This window comes from Pezoporus occidentalis, unplaced genomic scaffold, assembly GCF_034315485.1.
Source record: "Pezoporus occidentalis ecotype Australia unplaced genomic scaffold, CSIRO_AGI_Poc_V1 ctg34, whole genome shotgun sequence".
Taxonomy (NCBI): domain Eukaryota; kingdom Metazoa; phylum Chordata; class Aves; order Psittaciformes; family Psittacidae; genus Pezoporus; species Pezoporus occidentalis.
The window spans coordinates 4,621,285-4,636,436 of NW_026915376.1; the positions used below are offsets into that span (position 1 = coordinate 4,621,285).

Consider the following 15,152-nt stretch of genomic DNA (forward strand, 5'->3'; position numbering starts at 1 on the left):
GCACAGCTGCCTTTTGGTTGAGATTAAGAGGGAGTGGCTGCTGTGGCTGGGCTGCAGCCGTAAAGGGCACCCCAAAACCTCCTCTGCATCAGGGTGGGCAGAACAAACTGCTTGTGGTGGCTTCTCTTAGGTGGGGATGGGAACAGGACAGATCAGTGTCCCCTGGCCAGGACTTTCCCTTGTGGGTGCAGCAGCAGGACCATGTTACAACTGGCTCTGAATGTGCTGGTTGCCCTTCCCACAGGCAAAGGATGCAGCTCCTCACCCCAGGTGCAACCTGCTCTGTGCCTAGCAAGGATTTACCCCCCTGGGGCAAGGTGGTGTGGGTTAGAAAGCAGGCACTCTGGGGAGCACTCAGGAGCCATGCATGAGGGGAGGAGAAGGAACCCACAGTTGGTGACATCTGTTGGGCTGTGGGCCGTGCTGGGCTAAGCCGCATCAGGGCAAGCTGTGCTGGGCCGTGCTGGGCCATGCCATGCCACACAAACCCATGTTGCTGTGGCCATGTCTGCTGGCGAGGGCACCACCCAGCATTGCTGCACCCTGAGTCACAGAGGGCACGCACGGGCATCCCCACTGCGGGAAGCCCCAGGGCAATGGGGCCTGCTGGGGTGGCCCCGCTGGCACCCAGCAGCAAGGGGCAGCTGGTGGGGGGGTGCTGGCCGTGACTGCTTGAGCTTGCAGGAGCAGGGTGGTGCCTCTCCAGGCAGCTGGGAAGGAGACCGCAGGACTGGGCAGACCTGGGTTGAGTCCATCCCTTGGCAGTCCTGGGTCCTTGATGATCTTAAAGGTCTTTCCCAACCTGGTTGATTCTATGAGAAGGAGCCACACAGCGGATGGCACCCACTGGAACCACCGTGCTCAGCCCGGCACCAGAAGGTCAACAAGCCCTGGGCTGAGGTGCCAGCCGCATGGGGCAGTGCCATGTCACCCCAAAACCCTTTCCTAGGGAAAGGTCTCTTCCTCTTCTCCTTTAAGCCCTGGTTTCAGGGTGCACCGCGCCCTTAGCTCGGAGCAGAGGCAGAAGGAGCGCCCCAGCCCGGCGGTACCGCAGCTGGGAGAGGGCGCTGGCAGACGGGACCGCACCAGCAACCCCAATAAATCCCCTCCCCGTAGCTGTGAGCTGCCGCTACGCCTTTAATTCCCCCTCCCACCGCCCTCCCTGCATCCGCACATCCTGCCCGCTGAAACCCCACCTTCCGCGGGGCTGAACCGGGCCGGGCTGGGCTGAGCCGAGCCGGGCAGGGCGGTGGCGGCAGCAGCTTCCGTAAGTTACCCTCATCCCCACATTTACCCGACCCCATCACGGGGTTAGCACCAGGGTGGGGGATTCCCCGGGCTCTGGGCTTCTCCAGGTTCGCCGGTCTATCCCACCATCCCCTTTCTGTCCGCGGGGATTTTTACATTAGATAATGCAGCCACAGAGAGCCGGAGGCTTCCCGATCAGGGCGGAGAGTAAAATGGGTACCGCAGCCACCCCGGATGCGATGGTAACCCTGCATGTCATCGAGGGGATGCGGGAACATACAGGGGAGCTTGTGGGAAAGGAAGGTCTTTGTCCTTCGGAGGACTGGGGAGGGCCTGAGAGCTGTCTGCGCAAAGCGGGACCCTATGAGCAGCTGTGGCTCCTTGCCCCGCGATGAGTATGCGGCAGGATGCGGTGTCAGGGCTCGGCCTGGCTGGTTTTAAGGAAGGGAGCTCCCTATTCCTTCGATCTCTAAGAGCAGCTGGCTCTTAGAGACCTTTCTTAGAAGAGAGGTGTGCAGAGATTTTTTTTGTCTGGACTTCAGCAGTGATGCTGCCCAGGGGTTTTTAGTACGGGCTATGGTACCACGAGGTCAGGGACCCTGTGGGGACCAGCATGTCTTTCATTCCTACCCGGGGGGGAATCAGAGGTGCCTCCACACAGAGGAAAGCATCATCCTGTGGTTGGATGGTGCCAGGTGTGGAGAACTGCCCTGGGGGCTTGGCTTGTCTCTGCATGCACTTGCTTCCACTGTGGAGGACCTGCAGTGGCCAGCAGTATCAGCCTGGGGAGGTGTCAGCAACTGACCCTATTTCTTCGGGCCCCACGTGGTTCCTGTCCCATATCGGGGTCTCAAATGTTTTTCCTCGCTCTGCGCTTGCGTGACCTCCGTCTGCCATGAGCACAACCTTCCCGAGTATTTACAGCCACGGAGCTAAGAATAACTCACACGCTGCCCGTGTCCAGGCAGCGCAGAGCTCCCCATGGCCGCAGCCATGTCCAGCACTGGTAGGCAGCGTGGGAGCGGGTGCAGGGGGCTGTGGTGTGAGTGCTGGGGAATGGGAGCTGGAGGCTCTGTGTGTGACTGCGTTTGGGATTCCTCCTCCCACGGTGCCCCTGGGCTCTGGGCAGAGGCCTGGACCAGAGGAGCCATCCCACCAGCTCTGCAGGCAGCGAGTGCCTTGCTGCTGGGAGAGGCTGCCAGGGTGCTGGCTGCAGAGCAGGAGTGGGAGGGAGGAGATGGTGGAAAAGGGCCATAAATTTGGAGCCATTGTAGGGGATAGGAGGGTTGGTGCTGCCTTGGAGAAAAATAGTGAGTTTAGAGCATCCCAGGGCAGGCAGAGTGAGGGAGAGGAGTGGATTTCCCTCCTAAAAAGCTCCTGGTTAGGGCAGCCCCTTGGGTTAGCAGCCAAGTTTATGCTTTTTGCATAGGAGCTTGCACTTTCCATTGTTGCCTGCCTTCCCTTTGCTATGACAGCACTGCAGAACAAGGAGAGCCACCTCTCCGGTGCCAGGATGCACGCTGCTCCCTGGGATGGGGCACTGGGAATGCAGCAGGCCAGCACTGGCACCCCAGCCCAGTGCTCTGCACGGGTCACTGGCTCCTGGGTTATTTACCCAAGGACTGTTCCACTGCTTTGTGTGGGGTAACCTCTGGCATATTCAGTACTGAGAGGGAGCTAAGATGGGGGGAGTGGGGCAGGGTAAGCGGCAAACACCAGCGGGCCCATGGTGTTGCCCCCTGCCCCCTGGCTCTGCTGCAGGTGACCCTGCTTGCATGGACGGTTGAACCAGGCAGCACTGGAGCGACCGGTGCGGGGTGGGGGCTCTGCCCTACCCCGGTCTGTTGGTGCCGGGGTGCCCCGCTGCACCCCACAGCCCTTCCCCGGTGCCTCCCGCAGGCTGCTCCGCTGGTTTGAGTCACCCTGCCCGTGTGTGCGCCGGGAAGGTCCGTCCCCTCCCGCCCCTTCCTTCCCTCGTCCTTCGCCGGCCCCATAGATAGAGCTGTGCCTGCGCCCGCCGGGCTCCTCCCTTCCCGGCCCTATTGACTCAGTGCTCAGGCAGCCGCGGCGGCTTTCGAGGGAGACGGAATGGGAGAGGAGCCCAGGGGCTGGGACACACTGCGGGGCGGCCCGTGACGCCCTCCCGGCTGCGACGGACGAGGAGGAGCCGGGATGAGGGAAGGTACCGGGAAGCTGCGCCGGGAGGAGAGGCTGTGGGAAGGCGGAAAGCGGCAGAAATTCCTCCAGGCGCGGCGCTTCTGTGTATCAGGAACAGGACAGGACGGGAGAGCCGCGGTCGGGCCGCTGCTGGGCTGCCTCCTCCCAGCCAGCCCTCAAAGGGGCTCTGCTCCTGTGGTGTCCTCTAAAGAGAGCTGGGCTGCGGTGGCCGGGCCGGAGGCCGTGGCTCAGAACGGGGCCGGGCTGGGGCTGGGATTTGGGGTGATGCTCCTGGCACTTGAGGCACCCCGGGGATGTTCTGTGTGCCGGCTCTGCTCGCTGCCCCAGGACAATGCTGATGGAGAAGGTCCCTGCTGTGGGAATGGTGGTGAATTGTGGGTGCAGCCGTGGATGTGAAATGGCTGATGTCCCCAGGGGCTGCTTGGGCAGCGGGCCCTGCCTCAGCCCCACCATGCTTTTCCATTTTCATTGCAGGGAGCGGAGCTGAAGGTAGGGCTGCCGGTGCCCTGCCATGAATCCCTTTGGTGGGATGGCTGCCCGTCTGCAGAGAGACCGCCTGAAGGCCGAGGGGCTCGGCCAGCACCACAACGCCATCAAGTACCTCAACCAGGACTATGAGGCTCTCAAACAGGAGTGCATTGAGAGCGGCACCCTCTTTAGGGACCCCCAGTTCCCAGCTGGCCCTTCTGCCCTCGGATTCAAGGAGCTGGGGCCACACTCCAGCAAGACAAGGGGGGTGGAGTGGAAACGTCCGTCGGTAAGTGACGGGCTTGGTTCTCCTTGGGCTGGGCTGGCATCCCTGCCCTGCAGTGTCTGCACTGATGTGGTTTACCAGGCTGCAGCCTGTTGCTGCCCTGCTCCTCTCAGTGCTCAGTCCCTTCAGTGCTGCATAACCTCATTTCCCAAGGGCCAATGCCCCATGAGTTTCTACTTGAAAAAGCATCATGTCTAGCAGGCCCTGCTTCCTCTGGGCAGCAGGCTGTGGGCTTTACAATGTGTGGGCTATGTCATTGCTTCTAGGTGTCGTGGCATGGATGTGTCACCCTTGGTAACTGGGGCTTTTGAGGATCTATATCTCCTGGTGCTACGAGTGCAAGGAGAATGCCATTAGTCTATTTAGCTGTGTCCTCCCACGGCTATAGCAGCCTTACCTTGATGGCCTTGGAGTTGCAGTCCCCAGGCAGAGATTTCCCTGGCAGAGGGCAGGTGGCATGCGTCTCTCAGGGACCCTAGACCCTTCCTCTCGAGTCAGAGCTGCAGTGGGTGCCAGTCTCCCAGAATCCCAGGCCCTGCCAAGATCCAGCATCTGACTCCCTTGTCTTCCTGCAGGAATTAGTGGATGACCCTCAGTTCATCGTTGGAGGTGCAACCCGGACAGACATCTGCCAGGGGGCTCTGGGTGAGTGCTGGAGCTCTGTGCCCAGATCTTGGTCTGGAGAACAGTGGCTGGGGAGGGCTGGAGAAGAGGTTGAGAGTGGAGCAGTTTCACAGCACCTTTCTGCAGGCCCATGCAGCGCATTTTCATGCCGGCCTCTGCACAACCATCCCTGTACCAAAGCTCCTTTCCCATTTAGTGCGGTGGAAACTGGAAGGGGGGGGACACCTGTTGATGGGTTGATGTGTGCACAGCCTGATCACGCTGTGATCAGTGGAGATGTGGGGTGGATCCATGCCTGACACATGCTGACAACAGTGCCAGGAGCTGCTCCAAAGAGCTCCTTGCTTTGGTGAACGGTGAAGGATGGCAGCTGGATGGCAGTAACAAACTTAGGTGAGGTTGTGCTGGTCATGACAAAGTGCTTGCAAAGGAGTATGTGGCAGAAAGGAACTGAGAAGGGAGCTATAAAGTACAGATGGTGATTTCTTATTTCTCCAGGGGTGTCTCCCAAGGCAGAGGCACTGAAACAAGGAGAGCAGTGTTAATGGGCTGGGTACGCTGTCAGGGCTGGCAACTGAAACCAGATCCGGGTACCACCAAGAGCGTCATCCTGATCTGGATCAAGTTGGGTACCCAACTGGGAGTAGACACACAGCACTCTGTTTTCAGGGCTGACCACATTTAACACATCCAGTAATTAGAACAAACTCGAGGTGGTAACTGGAGCACCTAACAGCCCAGAGCACTGTGGTGATGTTCAGTTGGTCATTAAAAAGTGTGGATTGCCATTTTGTCAAGCCACAGCCCGGTAGGGGTTTTCCAGGCTCCAGGCTAAGGTGTGACACGCTTCAAAGGCAAAGGAGAATGGAGAACCAAGGCAAAGAATTTAAAGTGCAGTGCTGGCCTGGAGCAGCACTTGTGGTTAAGAGCACTTGGAAGGAAATGTGCAGAGGTGCTGCTCCCAGTGTAAGGAGCCAGGGAAACAGTGTTAAACCACTCACCGGGTAGAATGTTTTTTTAAATGCACAGTGTAATTCCACTGCAGAACTCGCTGTCTGCGATGTGGAGGGCAGTCAGGAATGAGCCCCAGGAGGGTCTAGATAAATGGCTGCAGGAGGGGGTTATTAGTGGTCTGGACACAGGATCCTGGTCAGGGAGGATTGTTCCCTGTTGCTTTGAGCTAACACACCTCTCTGTAGCAGGCTGAGCAAGCCTGGCTCCCTGAGCTCTGTTTGTCTGCTGGACCTTCTCCATTCTCTCCACGTGCTTTTGGAGCTGGGGAGCCCCAAATGTTTGCAAGAAGAGCACACCACAGGCTCCTACACATCCACCACCTACCCCAGCTAGGGATGTGGTGGGTGCTCACACCAGCTTCTTCTCCTTCCCCAGGTGACTGCTGGCTGCTGGCTGCCATCGGTTCCCTCACGCTCAACGAGGAGCTCCTGCACCGCGTGGTGCCCCACGGGCAGAGCTTCCAGGAGGACTATGCCGGCATCTTCCACTTCCAGGTGCACTGGGAGCTCCTGACCCTCCACAGATGGTTGGCTTCAGGGGTGGGACGGAGGGTGGTGGGTTGAGGGTAGGGACGAGCGAGTCTTGTGATGGTCCGAGCTCACTCCACTCTCTCCTGACCCTGCAGATCTGGCAGTTCGGTGAATGGGTGGACGTGGTGGTGGATGACCAGCTGCCCACCAAGGACGGGGAGCTCCTGTTTGTCCACTCGGCAGAGTGCACAGAGTTCTGGAGTGCTCTGCTGGAGAAGGCCTATGCCAAGTGAGTCCTTTTGAGGCAGGCATATTGGGGACAGGGCACCTCACAGTGTGGGGTGGAGGGAGGGGGTCTCTTCTATCCCTGTCCCTGCTTGTGCTGGGTGCCAGGGGAGCAGCAGTGGCTGTGTCCTTGCCGCCTCACCCCTCCCTCTTGTGCAGGCTGAATGGCTGCTACGAGTCACTCTCAGGGGGCAGCACCACCGAGGGCTTCGAGGACTTCACTGGCGGCGTGGCAGAGATGTACGACCTCAAACGGCCGCCGCGCAACATGGGCCACATCATCCGCAAGGCGCTGGAGAGGGGCTCCCTGCTCGGCTGCTCCATCGACGTAAGTGGTGCGGTGGGATGGGCCAGGGGCTCTCCAAAGCAAGGGCTCACAGCCTGAGAATGTGTCAGCAGGGCCCTCGCTGGGACACTGGGCAGGAGGTTACTTCTTTCCCCTCTTAGCAGAGCACCCTGTCAGAGCTAGCGTGGGGCTGCAACCCAGTTGCTTTGAATGGGCTTCTTTGGATGGAGCAGGAATATCCATCTTGAGTGCAGGCTGTTGAACGAGGGCCTGCCTACAGCTCTGGCCATGTCTTGTGACAGTGTCTGCAAATTACCTGGAGCAGGGGTTTCCAGCTGCTCCCTCTCATGCTTTCAGAAGTTTGGATGGTTCTCTGATGCATCTTCAGCATCCTCCAGCAGGGAAACCGTCTTTAAATTGTCCTCAGCCAGCAGCATTTGAGCACAGGGAGCTGCTACCTGCTGCTTCTCTTGGCTACAGCAGTGCAAAGGCAGGAGAGTTCTCCACATGGTGGAGGGAAAGGGTTAGGTGTTTTAATCGTATTCACTTGAGTCTTCCACATTGTCTTCAGATCACAAGTGCCTTTGATATGGAAGCGGTGACCTTCAAGAAGCTGGTGAAGGGCCATGCCTATTCTGTCACAGCCTTCAGAGATGTGAGTTGGTTAGATGAGACTTTAATGGCAATAAAACAGCCCGGCCAGTGGCATGGGCTCAGCGTCCCATGTCTCATTATTGTCAGGTGAACTATCGGGGTCAGCAGGAACAGCTCATCCGCATCAGGAACCCCTGGGGTCAGGTGGAGTGGACAGGAGCCTGGAGCGATGGGTGAGTTGGACAGCCGGGAGAGCAGGCAAGCGGGCACTGCACACACAGCATGGCACTGCAGGGGAGGTTCAGTGTGCAGTGCCCCTCACATCAGAGAGGGGAGCAGTTGAGGGCCAGCTCTGAAGTGCTCTCAGTTCACCTTGAGTAGTTCTCATCTAATTGTCTCTCTCCTGCTATTGCAGCTCCTCCGAGTGGGACAACATTGACCCTGGTGACAGGGAAGAGCTGCAGCTGAAGATGGAGGATGGAGAGTTCTGGTGAGTGCCAGTGCTGCTCTTTTACAACAGCCAGCCTGGAAAAGGAGCAGAGAAGCTGAGGAGAGGTCCTGAAACGCATGACCTGCGTTTATGAGCTGGCTTTCCAGCACTGGGGAACCTGCTAGCATTTTCTCATCTCATCTGGTTAATAATTTTCCTCTGTTCAAAGAAATTCAGCCCAACAAAATGCAAAGCATCTAGGAAGGGTAAACATCCCTTCTTCCCCAGACCCAGCAGTGGGCTTTAAATGAGCCACAACTGCTCAGGATAGAAGAAGCTCCTGCTGTCACTTAATTCTGCCAAAATCTTGGCTGGGCCCGGAGCTGCCTGCACTGCCCTTCCTAACGCAAGGAGTGCCCTGGCCTCAGCCCCTGCCTGCTCCCACAGGATGTCTTTCCGGGACTTCATGAGGGAGTTCTCCAGGCTGGAGATCTGCAACCTGACCCCTGATGCCCTCACCAAGGATGAGCTCAGCAGATGGCACACGCAAGTGTTCGAGGGCACATGGCGCCGGGGAAGCACTGCCGGGGGCTGCAGGAATCACCCAGGTACCTCCCTCCTCCGCTGCTTCACTCCGCAGTGCGACGGAACCGGGTGTTCCATCTGCACATCCTCTGCCTTCCAGCCACATTCTGGATCAACCCCCAGTTTAAGATCAAGCTGCTGGAAGAGGATGATGACCCCGGGGATGACGAGGTGGCCTGCAGCTTCCTGGTGGCTCTAATGCAGAAGCATCGGCGGCGGGAGCGGCGGGTCGGGGGTGACATGCACACCATCGGCTTCGCTGTCTACGAGGTAACCCCTGCCCGCCCCAGTGCTGCTTCCTGGGACGCTCATCCCTGCCAGTCTTGCCTCGATCTGGCACCCCAGTCCTCAAGGAAACCTTTCCCACCTGCTTTGCCAGTCTGTGGGTTCATGTGCCCTGTCCTGTGCTCCCTGCAGCTGTAAGGGATGGGGACAGGTACTGGGATTCTGATGGGTTTTTCCCCTCTTCTCTCCTCTCCGCAGGTTCCTGAGGAGGTACGTCCTGAGCTGCCAGAGCCTGCCTCTCCTGGATGGGAGCTCAAGAGTGGGCAGGAATGAGTTAACAGAAGTGCATGCATACATGTGCACCCAGTGATATGGTAGCTGTGCACCCAGTGAAGTGGGAGCTCCCAGCGTGCTCTGCTAATGGGTGCTGGGCACCTCCCTGAGGGAGGACCGACTCCTGCTGGGATGGCTGCTGGGATGGGCAGGGTAGGAATGTGCTGCCTGATCAGGCTGGCTTTGGTCCCTCCACGTTGCGGGGCTGTGGTCCCCAAGCACATTCATTCCTCAGGCCCGGGGCAGCCAGAACGTGCACTTGAAGAAGGATTTCTTCCTGCGAAACCAGTCACGGGCACGGTCTGAGACCTTTATCAACCTGCGGGAGGTGAGCAACCAGATCCGGCTGCCCCCCGGTGAGTACATCGTGGTGCCCTCCACCTTCGAGCCACACAAGGAGGCCGACTTCGTCCTGCGAGTCTTCACCGAGAAGCAGTCGGACACGGAGTGAGTCTCTGCCTGGCCTGGGGACACCCTGTGTCTGTGGGTGATGGGACAGTTCCCCAGCGCAGGCAGGCTGCTGGCTGCTCATCACTTTGTTTTCCTCTTTTCTGCCCATAGGGAGCTGGACGAGGAGATCTCAGCAGAACTGGCAGATGAAGTAGGAGCCACTGCTTTGGTTTTGTTTGGTGCTGATGCTCTGCGGCTTGGGAGGGGGAGCTGAAGGCTGGAGGTGGCTGCTTGGGCTTGGGATGTCACTGGGGCTGGAGAGAGGCTGGCAGGGTCAAGGTGATGGGGATATGGGAAGTAACAAGGATGAGAGGAAGAACTTCCCTTCCAGTTCAGGTTTGCTGAACCTGGGAGGCAGGGCAGAACCCAGCTTTGACCACTAACGAATTCTTTCTGGCCTGCATCACCCCAGGAGGAAATAACTGAGGATGACATAGAGGATGGCTTCAAGAACATGTTCCAGCAGCTGGCAGGGGAGGTGGGTACAGCTGTGCTGAGCTCTGGGAGACCCTGGAATGGGGAGGGGACAGGATGGGACCCCTGGCTGTGAGCTCCAACCCACTCCATGCTTGCCTCAGTTCCATCCTACAGACAAGTCCATCTCTGCTGCTGTTCGGCCCATCTGTCCCCAGGGGTGGTGAAGGGGCATCCAGCTGTGGCCCAAATTCTTCTGGGCATGCAGGAAATGCAGTAGCACCCTAATGTTTTGTGGTTGAGGCAGACACATTTAGGCAGGAGAGGGAGGAATGACCACAAGTCGGGTGGAGAGCAGGGAAGGGGTTCTGCTAACTCTGCTCCTGCTGCAGGACATGGAAATCAGTGTCTTTGAGCTCCGCACTATCCTGAACAGAGTCCTCGCTAGACGTAAGCGCTGCCCTCCCTGCCCCTCACTCCCTGCAGCCTGCTCAGCAGGCTGGGTTCTGATGCATGTGCTCAACCTCCTTCTTCCTCCTCAGACAAAGATCTGAAGACGGATGGGTTCAGCCTGGACTCCTGCCGCAACATGGTCAACCTGATGGATGTATCCTCTTGGTGCTGTGAGCAGGAGCCAGCTTCCCTGGTGCTCAGCCTGCTGGCAAGACTTGTCAGGAGCTGGGGCTTGGCTCTCTGGCTGTGCCAAGGCTGTTCAACCAGAGGAGGGAGGGAGGAATCCTTGTGGCTTCAGGGCCACCTGCCTTACATCCCTGGGCTTTAGCAGCTCTTTGTGGCAAGGGCCATCAGTTCCCTGTTGCTTTGGGCCCTGGCTCTGCCACCAGAAGCCCAGCCCAGCCCCACTCTTGCCTTCAGCCTTCCCCTCCAGGACAAAGCTCCCTCTGCTTCCCCTCCTCGTAGGCTCCCCAGCCTGATGTGCTGTGGTGCCACCCAGCCTTCATGGCACTCCCTGAAGGTAATAAGGGCTGATGGGCTCCTATCTCCCTAAACCATCCTGCCCAGCAGGTTGAGGACGAGAGGTATAAAGTGACAGGAGCCATGGTCTTTATTCTTGCCTGCAAAAGGACACGGAGCTGAGGGATCACGTAGAGGAGCACCTCCAAGCTCTTCTCCAGACTGGCCCTGCAGCATCCCATTTCACTGCAGGCCAGCCCAGTTTTCCCAAGGACACCACAGCAGTGTGCTTCCTACAGCAGCAGCACAGCTGCTCCCAGGGAGTGGATGCCAGATAGCTTAAGCATTGTACTTTCCCTGCTGGGTTGCAAGCTCTGATCTTGCTAATGTGGCAGGACAGAGAGGGGAACCTGGGAGGGAAAACTGGGCAGAGCAAGTGTGGCCAGGTTTCTCTTATCTGGCTGGGATCTCATAGCTTTGCCTTTACACCACCCCCTTTGCTGGCTGCTTTCCCCTTGACCCGCTCTCCCCAGAAAGATGGCAGCGCCCGCCTTGGGCTGGTGGAGTTCCAGATCCTGTGGAACAAGATCCGGAGCTGGCTGGTGAGGAGGAGCGGCAGGCATGGCACACTGTGCAGGAGCAGCAGGGTGAGGGGATAGCCAGGCTGCACAGCCTGCTCTTCATGGCTCTGTGATGCTTTTGCAGACAATCTTCCGGCAGCATGACTTGGATAAGTCTGGCACCATGAGCTCCTACGAGATGCGCATGGCTCTAGAGTCAGCTGGTAAGTCTGGAGAAGGATGGTAACGGGGCTCCTGCTGTCAGCACAGTCCCAAGTAGCTGGAGAAGAGTGTAACCAGCCTATATTGCATGCTTCAAGCCAGCCTGTCGTGGCAGTGAGATGTGGTCCATGACTATACTGGGCTCTCTCCATCCCCCCTGTGACAAGTGCTGGCGCCTCAGAGTTAGGCATGCACATAAGGTGGTCCCAACCTCTGTCCTCCTGTGAGCTGCAGGGTCCCATCCTGGCAAAGCAGAGGCCCAGGGTGGATCAGTGATCTAACTAGTCACATGGCTTCAGGGGGAGCATTCTCTTCCTGCTGAGGCTGGACATAGATCCTTCATTGGGTGGGTTGATGGCCCCTTTGGGTAACGTGGACTGCCATAGTTACACCCTCCTCTCCTGCCTCCCTGGCATGTTGACTGCTCTCTGCCTTGCAGGTTTCAAGCTGAACAACAAGCTGCATCAGGTGGTGGTGGCCCGCTATGCAGATGATGACATGGGAGTGGACTTCGACAACTTTGTCTGCTGCCTCGTGAAGCTGGAGGCCATGTTCAGTGAGTGTGGCTCTGGGGCAGGACAGGCAGGCACAGAGGGATATGTTGCTCACCTTGCTCTTGTGCCCCTGTAGGGTTTTTCCAGAGCATGGATACTGAAGGCACTGGCACGGCCGTCATGAACCTCACTGAGGTGAGAACTGAGTTATGTGGGAGGTAGGGTGGAAGACAAGGAGATCAGGCACTAGGGTGAATGGGGCACATGGAGTGGGGTGGTAGAAAGCCCTCCGGCAACTTGGGTATGGAAGGAGACCAGAAAAGATCGATATGAGAAAACAGGATTGCTGCAGGCCACACATTTCTCATCCCTTCTCCCTCTCCTTCCCAGTGGCTGCTGCTGACGATGTGTGGCTAGGAACCATGACGGATACTCTACCACTGGGACACCCCAGCACCCAGGCCCCCTCCAAGTGCCTCCCTTTGGATCTATGGACACAGGATACTCTTCCCCCCTTGCTCCATCCCACGCTGACCTACCAGCCCTGCCTCTTGACAAGCCTCATGCCACCCTCATCAGTGGACCAGGAGTCAAGGCAGCCAGGGGATGCCCTTCTCCTTTTCTTAGCTGGGCTTCTTTCCACTCCCGCTCCTCTCTCCCCAGCCCAGAACAGGAGGAGGGCATGCAGCACAGGATACCTGTGCATCTCTGCACTGAGCAGGGCAGGAGTGAAGGAGTGGGCTGGGGGACATCTGCAGAGCAGGGAGAAGCAGGAGCTGCAGGGGAAAAGGGGGGATAGGACTCTTATCGCTTGCTCTATGCTGCCCTGTTCCCACTAGCACGTTGCCTGTCTCTGTGCCCATGCCTGGGAGCATCAGCAGGTACTGCCCTGCTCAGGCAGAGGCAGCAGGTTCCCAGTGAGCTGCAGTGGCTTTCTGGGAGGAGGAAGGGCCATACTCCTTGATACCCTTACACTGCATTCACCGCTAAGCACGACCAAAGCATAGAGCCCAGTGGCTCCTTCTGTGTGGCCTTCAACACGTCCGTCCCACCTCCATGCCCATGACTTTGCCCCACCACTGGTCAAGCCCTGCAACTTCAGCACTGAATGTCTGTGGGCTCCTGCGCTGCATGAACATGCATGACCTGTAGTGCAGCAGAAGCCCCTCTTCCGCATGGACACAGCAATGCCACCACCATCACACTGGCTTGGCCTCCCCTCCTGTCTCTGGTAGCTCCTAGGACATCCCTGCCCCCTGCTCACGGTCCCCAGCAGGACAGGGGGGGCAGAACCCAAGCGGCAGTGCCTTCCCCCAGAGAGGAGGGGTTGGTGGTTTGAATGGGGTGTTCTCCTGCACACATTTCTTCGTGCTTCCCTTCACCATCCCATGCAGTTACACCCTCCTCTTCCCTTGGGCTCCTTGCCCTGTGCAGATGGACCCCAGTGCCAACATTCTTGCACTTGACTGTGCTCCTCCGTTACCCTCCCCTTCTCCTGGGTTAACAGGGTGGCTCCAGCTTGGCGGTGGGCAATGGCCAGTCCTTTACAGGCAGGCAGTTAGCTTCCCCCCCAGCCCTCCGTCATGGCTGGAGGATGCTCCTGCAGCAATAACCACTGCTGCCTGCCCAGCAGCTCCGCTTCCTCGTCCCGCTCACTGTGTGCTCCAGGAATAAACGTATCTGTTGGACATGTGGCCCCGGGCACTGACTTGGGGGTCGTGTTCTCCCTCTGCTCACTGTGGCCTGGGTTTCGGGGAATGAGGTGCAGAGCCAAGCCCAGGACACACATCTTGCCCAGCCTGGGGCACAGACGGAGGAGCACCACAAGGTGCAGGTCTTGCCTTGGGAATGGGGATTCTATATCCCCTGGGATTTTATAACTCGCCTTTTCCTGTGCAGGGGACACATAGGGGAAGCACCGTGTAAGGAAGCACTGCTCCTCAAAGTGAGAGCTAGCATTATGCTGTTAGCAGGGCTGTTTGGTTATCCCAAGGGATTTTTCAAGCGGAGGAAAAGCCAGTGCTTGCTCCTCAGTGTCAGTGGCAGCAAAGGTGCATCTGCTCTTAAAGAAAGGGGAGGAAATGTCTTGGGGAGGTTGGGTACGGGGAAAAGGTCTGCTTGGATAGCATGGATTTAACCATGGAGTGGATGGGAGTTGGGGCAGCCTGCAGCTCTGGACCCTGAAAAGGGACCACGCAAGGTATGTGACTCTTGATAGGGGCTGAGAGAGGTTGGTGTTTTCCCTGATTCTTCTCAGATTACAGCTGGAGGCAAAAGCCTTCCACCAAAATGACGGTGGGGGGCTGGGTGGTGGGGCTTTCCACTGCATGGCAAAGAGCAGGACTTGCTGTCAGCGTGCACATCCTGCCCCTTGCTGACACCCCAGAAGGGCATCACAGCCCAGGTGGCCCTAGGGGGACTCAGCATTTGGAAAAGGAGTGCCCCTTGTGCCCCTCATTTCCCCCAACATCTCAGTGCCAGGCCTGCTCCCTGGGACCAGTATGCCTGCAGTGGGAGAGCACCCAGCTCTGGGACAAGCCAACCTGACTCAGAGCATGGAGGCAAACTGAGGTGTGATGGCAGAAAGGAGCACCCCATCTGCTGCTCTCTCCTGGGGCTAGATGGAGGTGGGCTACTTGCATTTGGCTACTTGTGAGCTGAGCTGCCTCCCATGGGGTGGGGGTACCTTGCAGCTTGCCAGTCCAGAGTCCCTGCTCCTGCATTCAACCCAAAAGCCGTTGCAAAACAAGGACTCAGGTGGGGTCGAGACACAGGAGCAAGCATGCAGAGCTGTGACTGCTGTCCCAGCTGTGGAGCCTTATCACACACACACACACACAAGCCAAATTGTAGGGTAGGGTGTACTGGCTGGCTTTGGGATGACAGGTGCCCCCATAGCCTAACCAGAAGCCCCCTCCTTCCCTCCCTCCCTCAGGGGCCAGCTGGCACATCCCCTCCCTCGCCGCCCAGCAGCTGGCAGACCAGTACTGGCGGGGGGCCAGCAGGCAAGGGGGCCCCAGCTAATGCCACCAGGAGTAGCCTGGATCATCCCTCTTGTACCCTGGGACAAGGAG

At 58.3% G+C, this 15,152-nt stretch overlaps 1 protein-coding gene across 1 annotated transcript; it reads left to right on the plus strand.

The window, feature by feature from the left end:
• Positions 1–1,229: 1,229 nt before the first annotated feature.
• Positions 1,230–13,766, plus strand: CAPN11 (calpain 11). Its single transcript, XM_062629638.1, has 22 exons — positions 1,230–1,267; positions 3,901–4,183; positions 4,756–4,825; positions 6,194–6,312; positions 6,444–6,577; positions 6,733–6,901; positions 7,431–7,514; positions 7,601–7,686; positions 7,869–7,943; positions 8,331–8,491; positions 8,569–8,738; positions 8,952–8,963; positions 9,262–9,473; positions 9,588–9,627; positions 9,889–9,954; positions 10,283–10,340; positions 10,433–10,497; positions 11,336–11,404; positions 11,508–11,586; positions 12,024–12,140; positions 12,215–12,273; positions 12,469–13,766. The coding sequence occupies exons 2-22, from the start codon at positions 3,938–3,940 to the stop codon at positions 12,493–12,495; spliced, it is 2,118 nt and encodes a 705-aa protein (XP_062485622.1). The 5' UTR covers positions 1,230–1,267; positions 3,901–3,937; the 3' UTR covers positions 12,496–13,766.
• Positions 13,767–15,152: the final 1,386 nt, after the last annotated feature.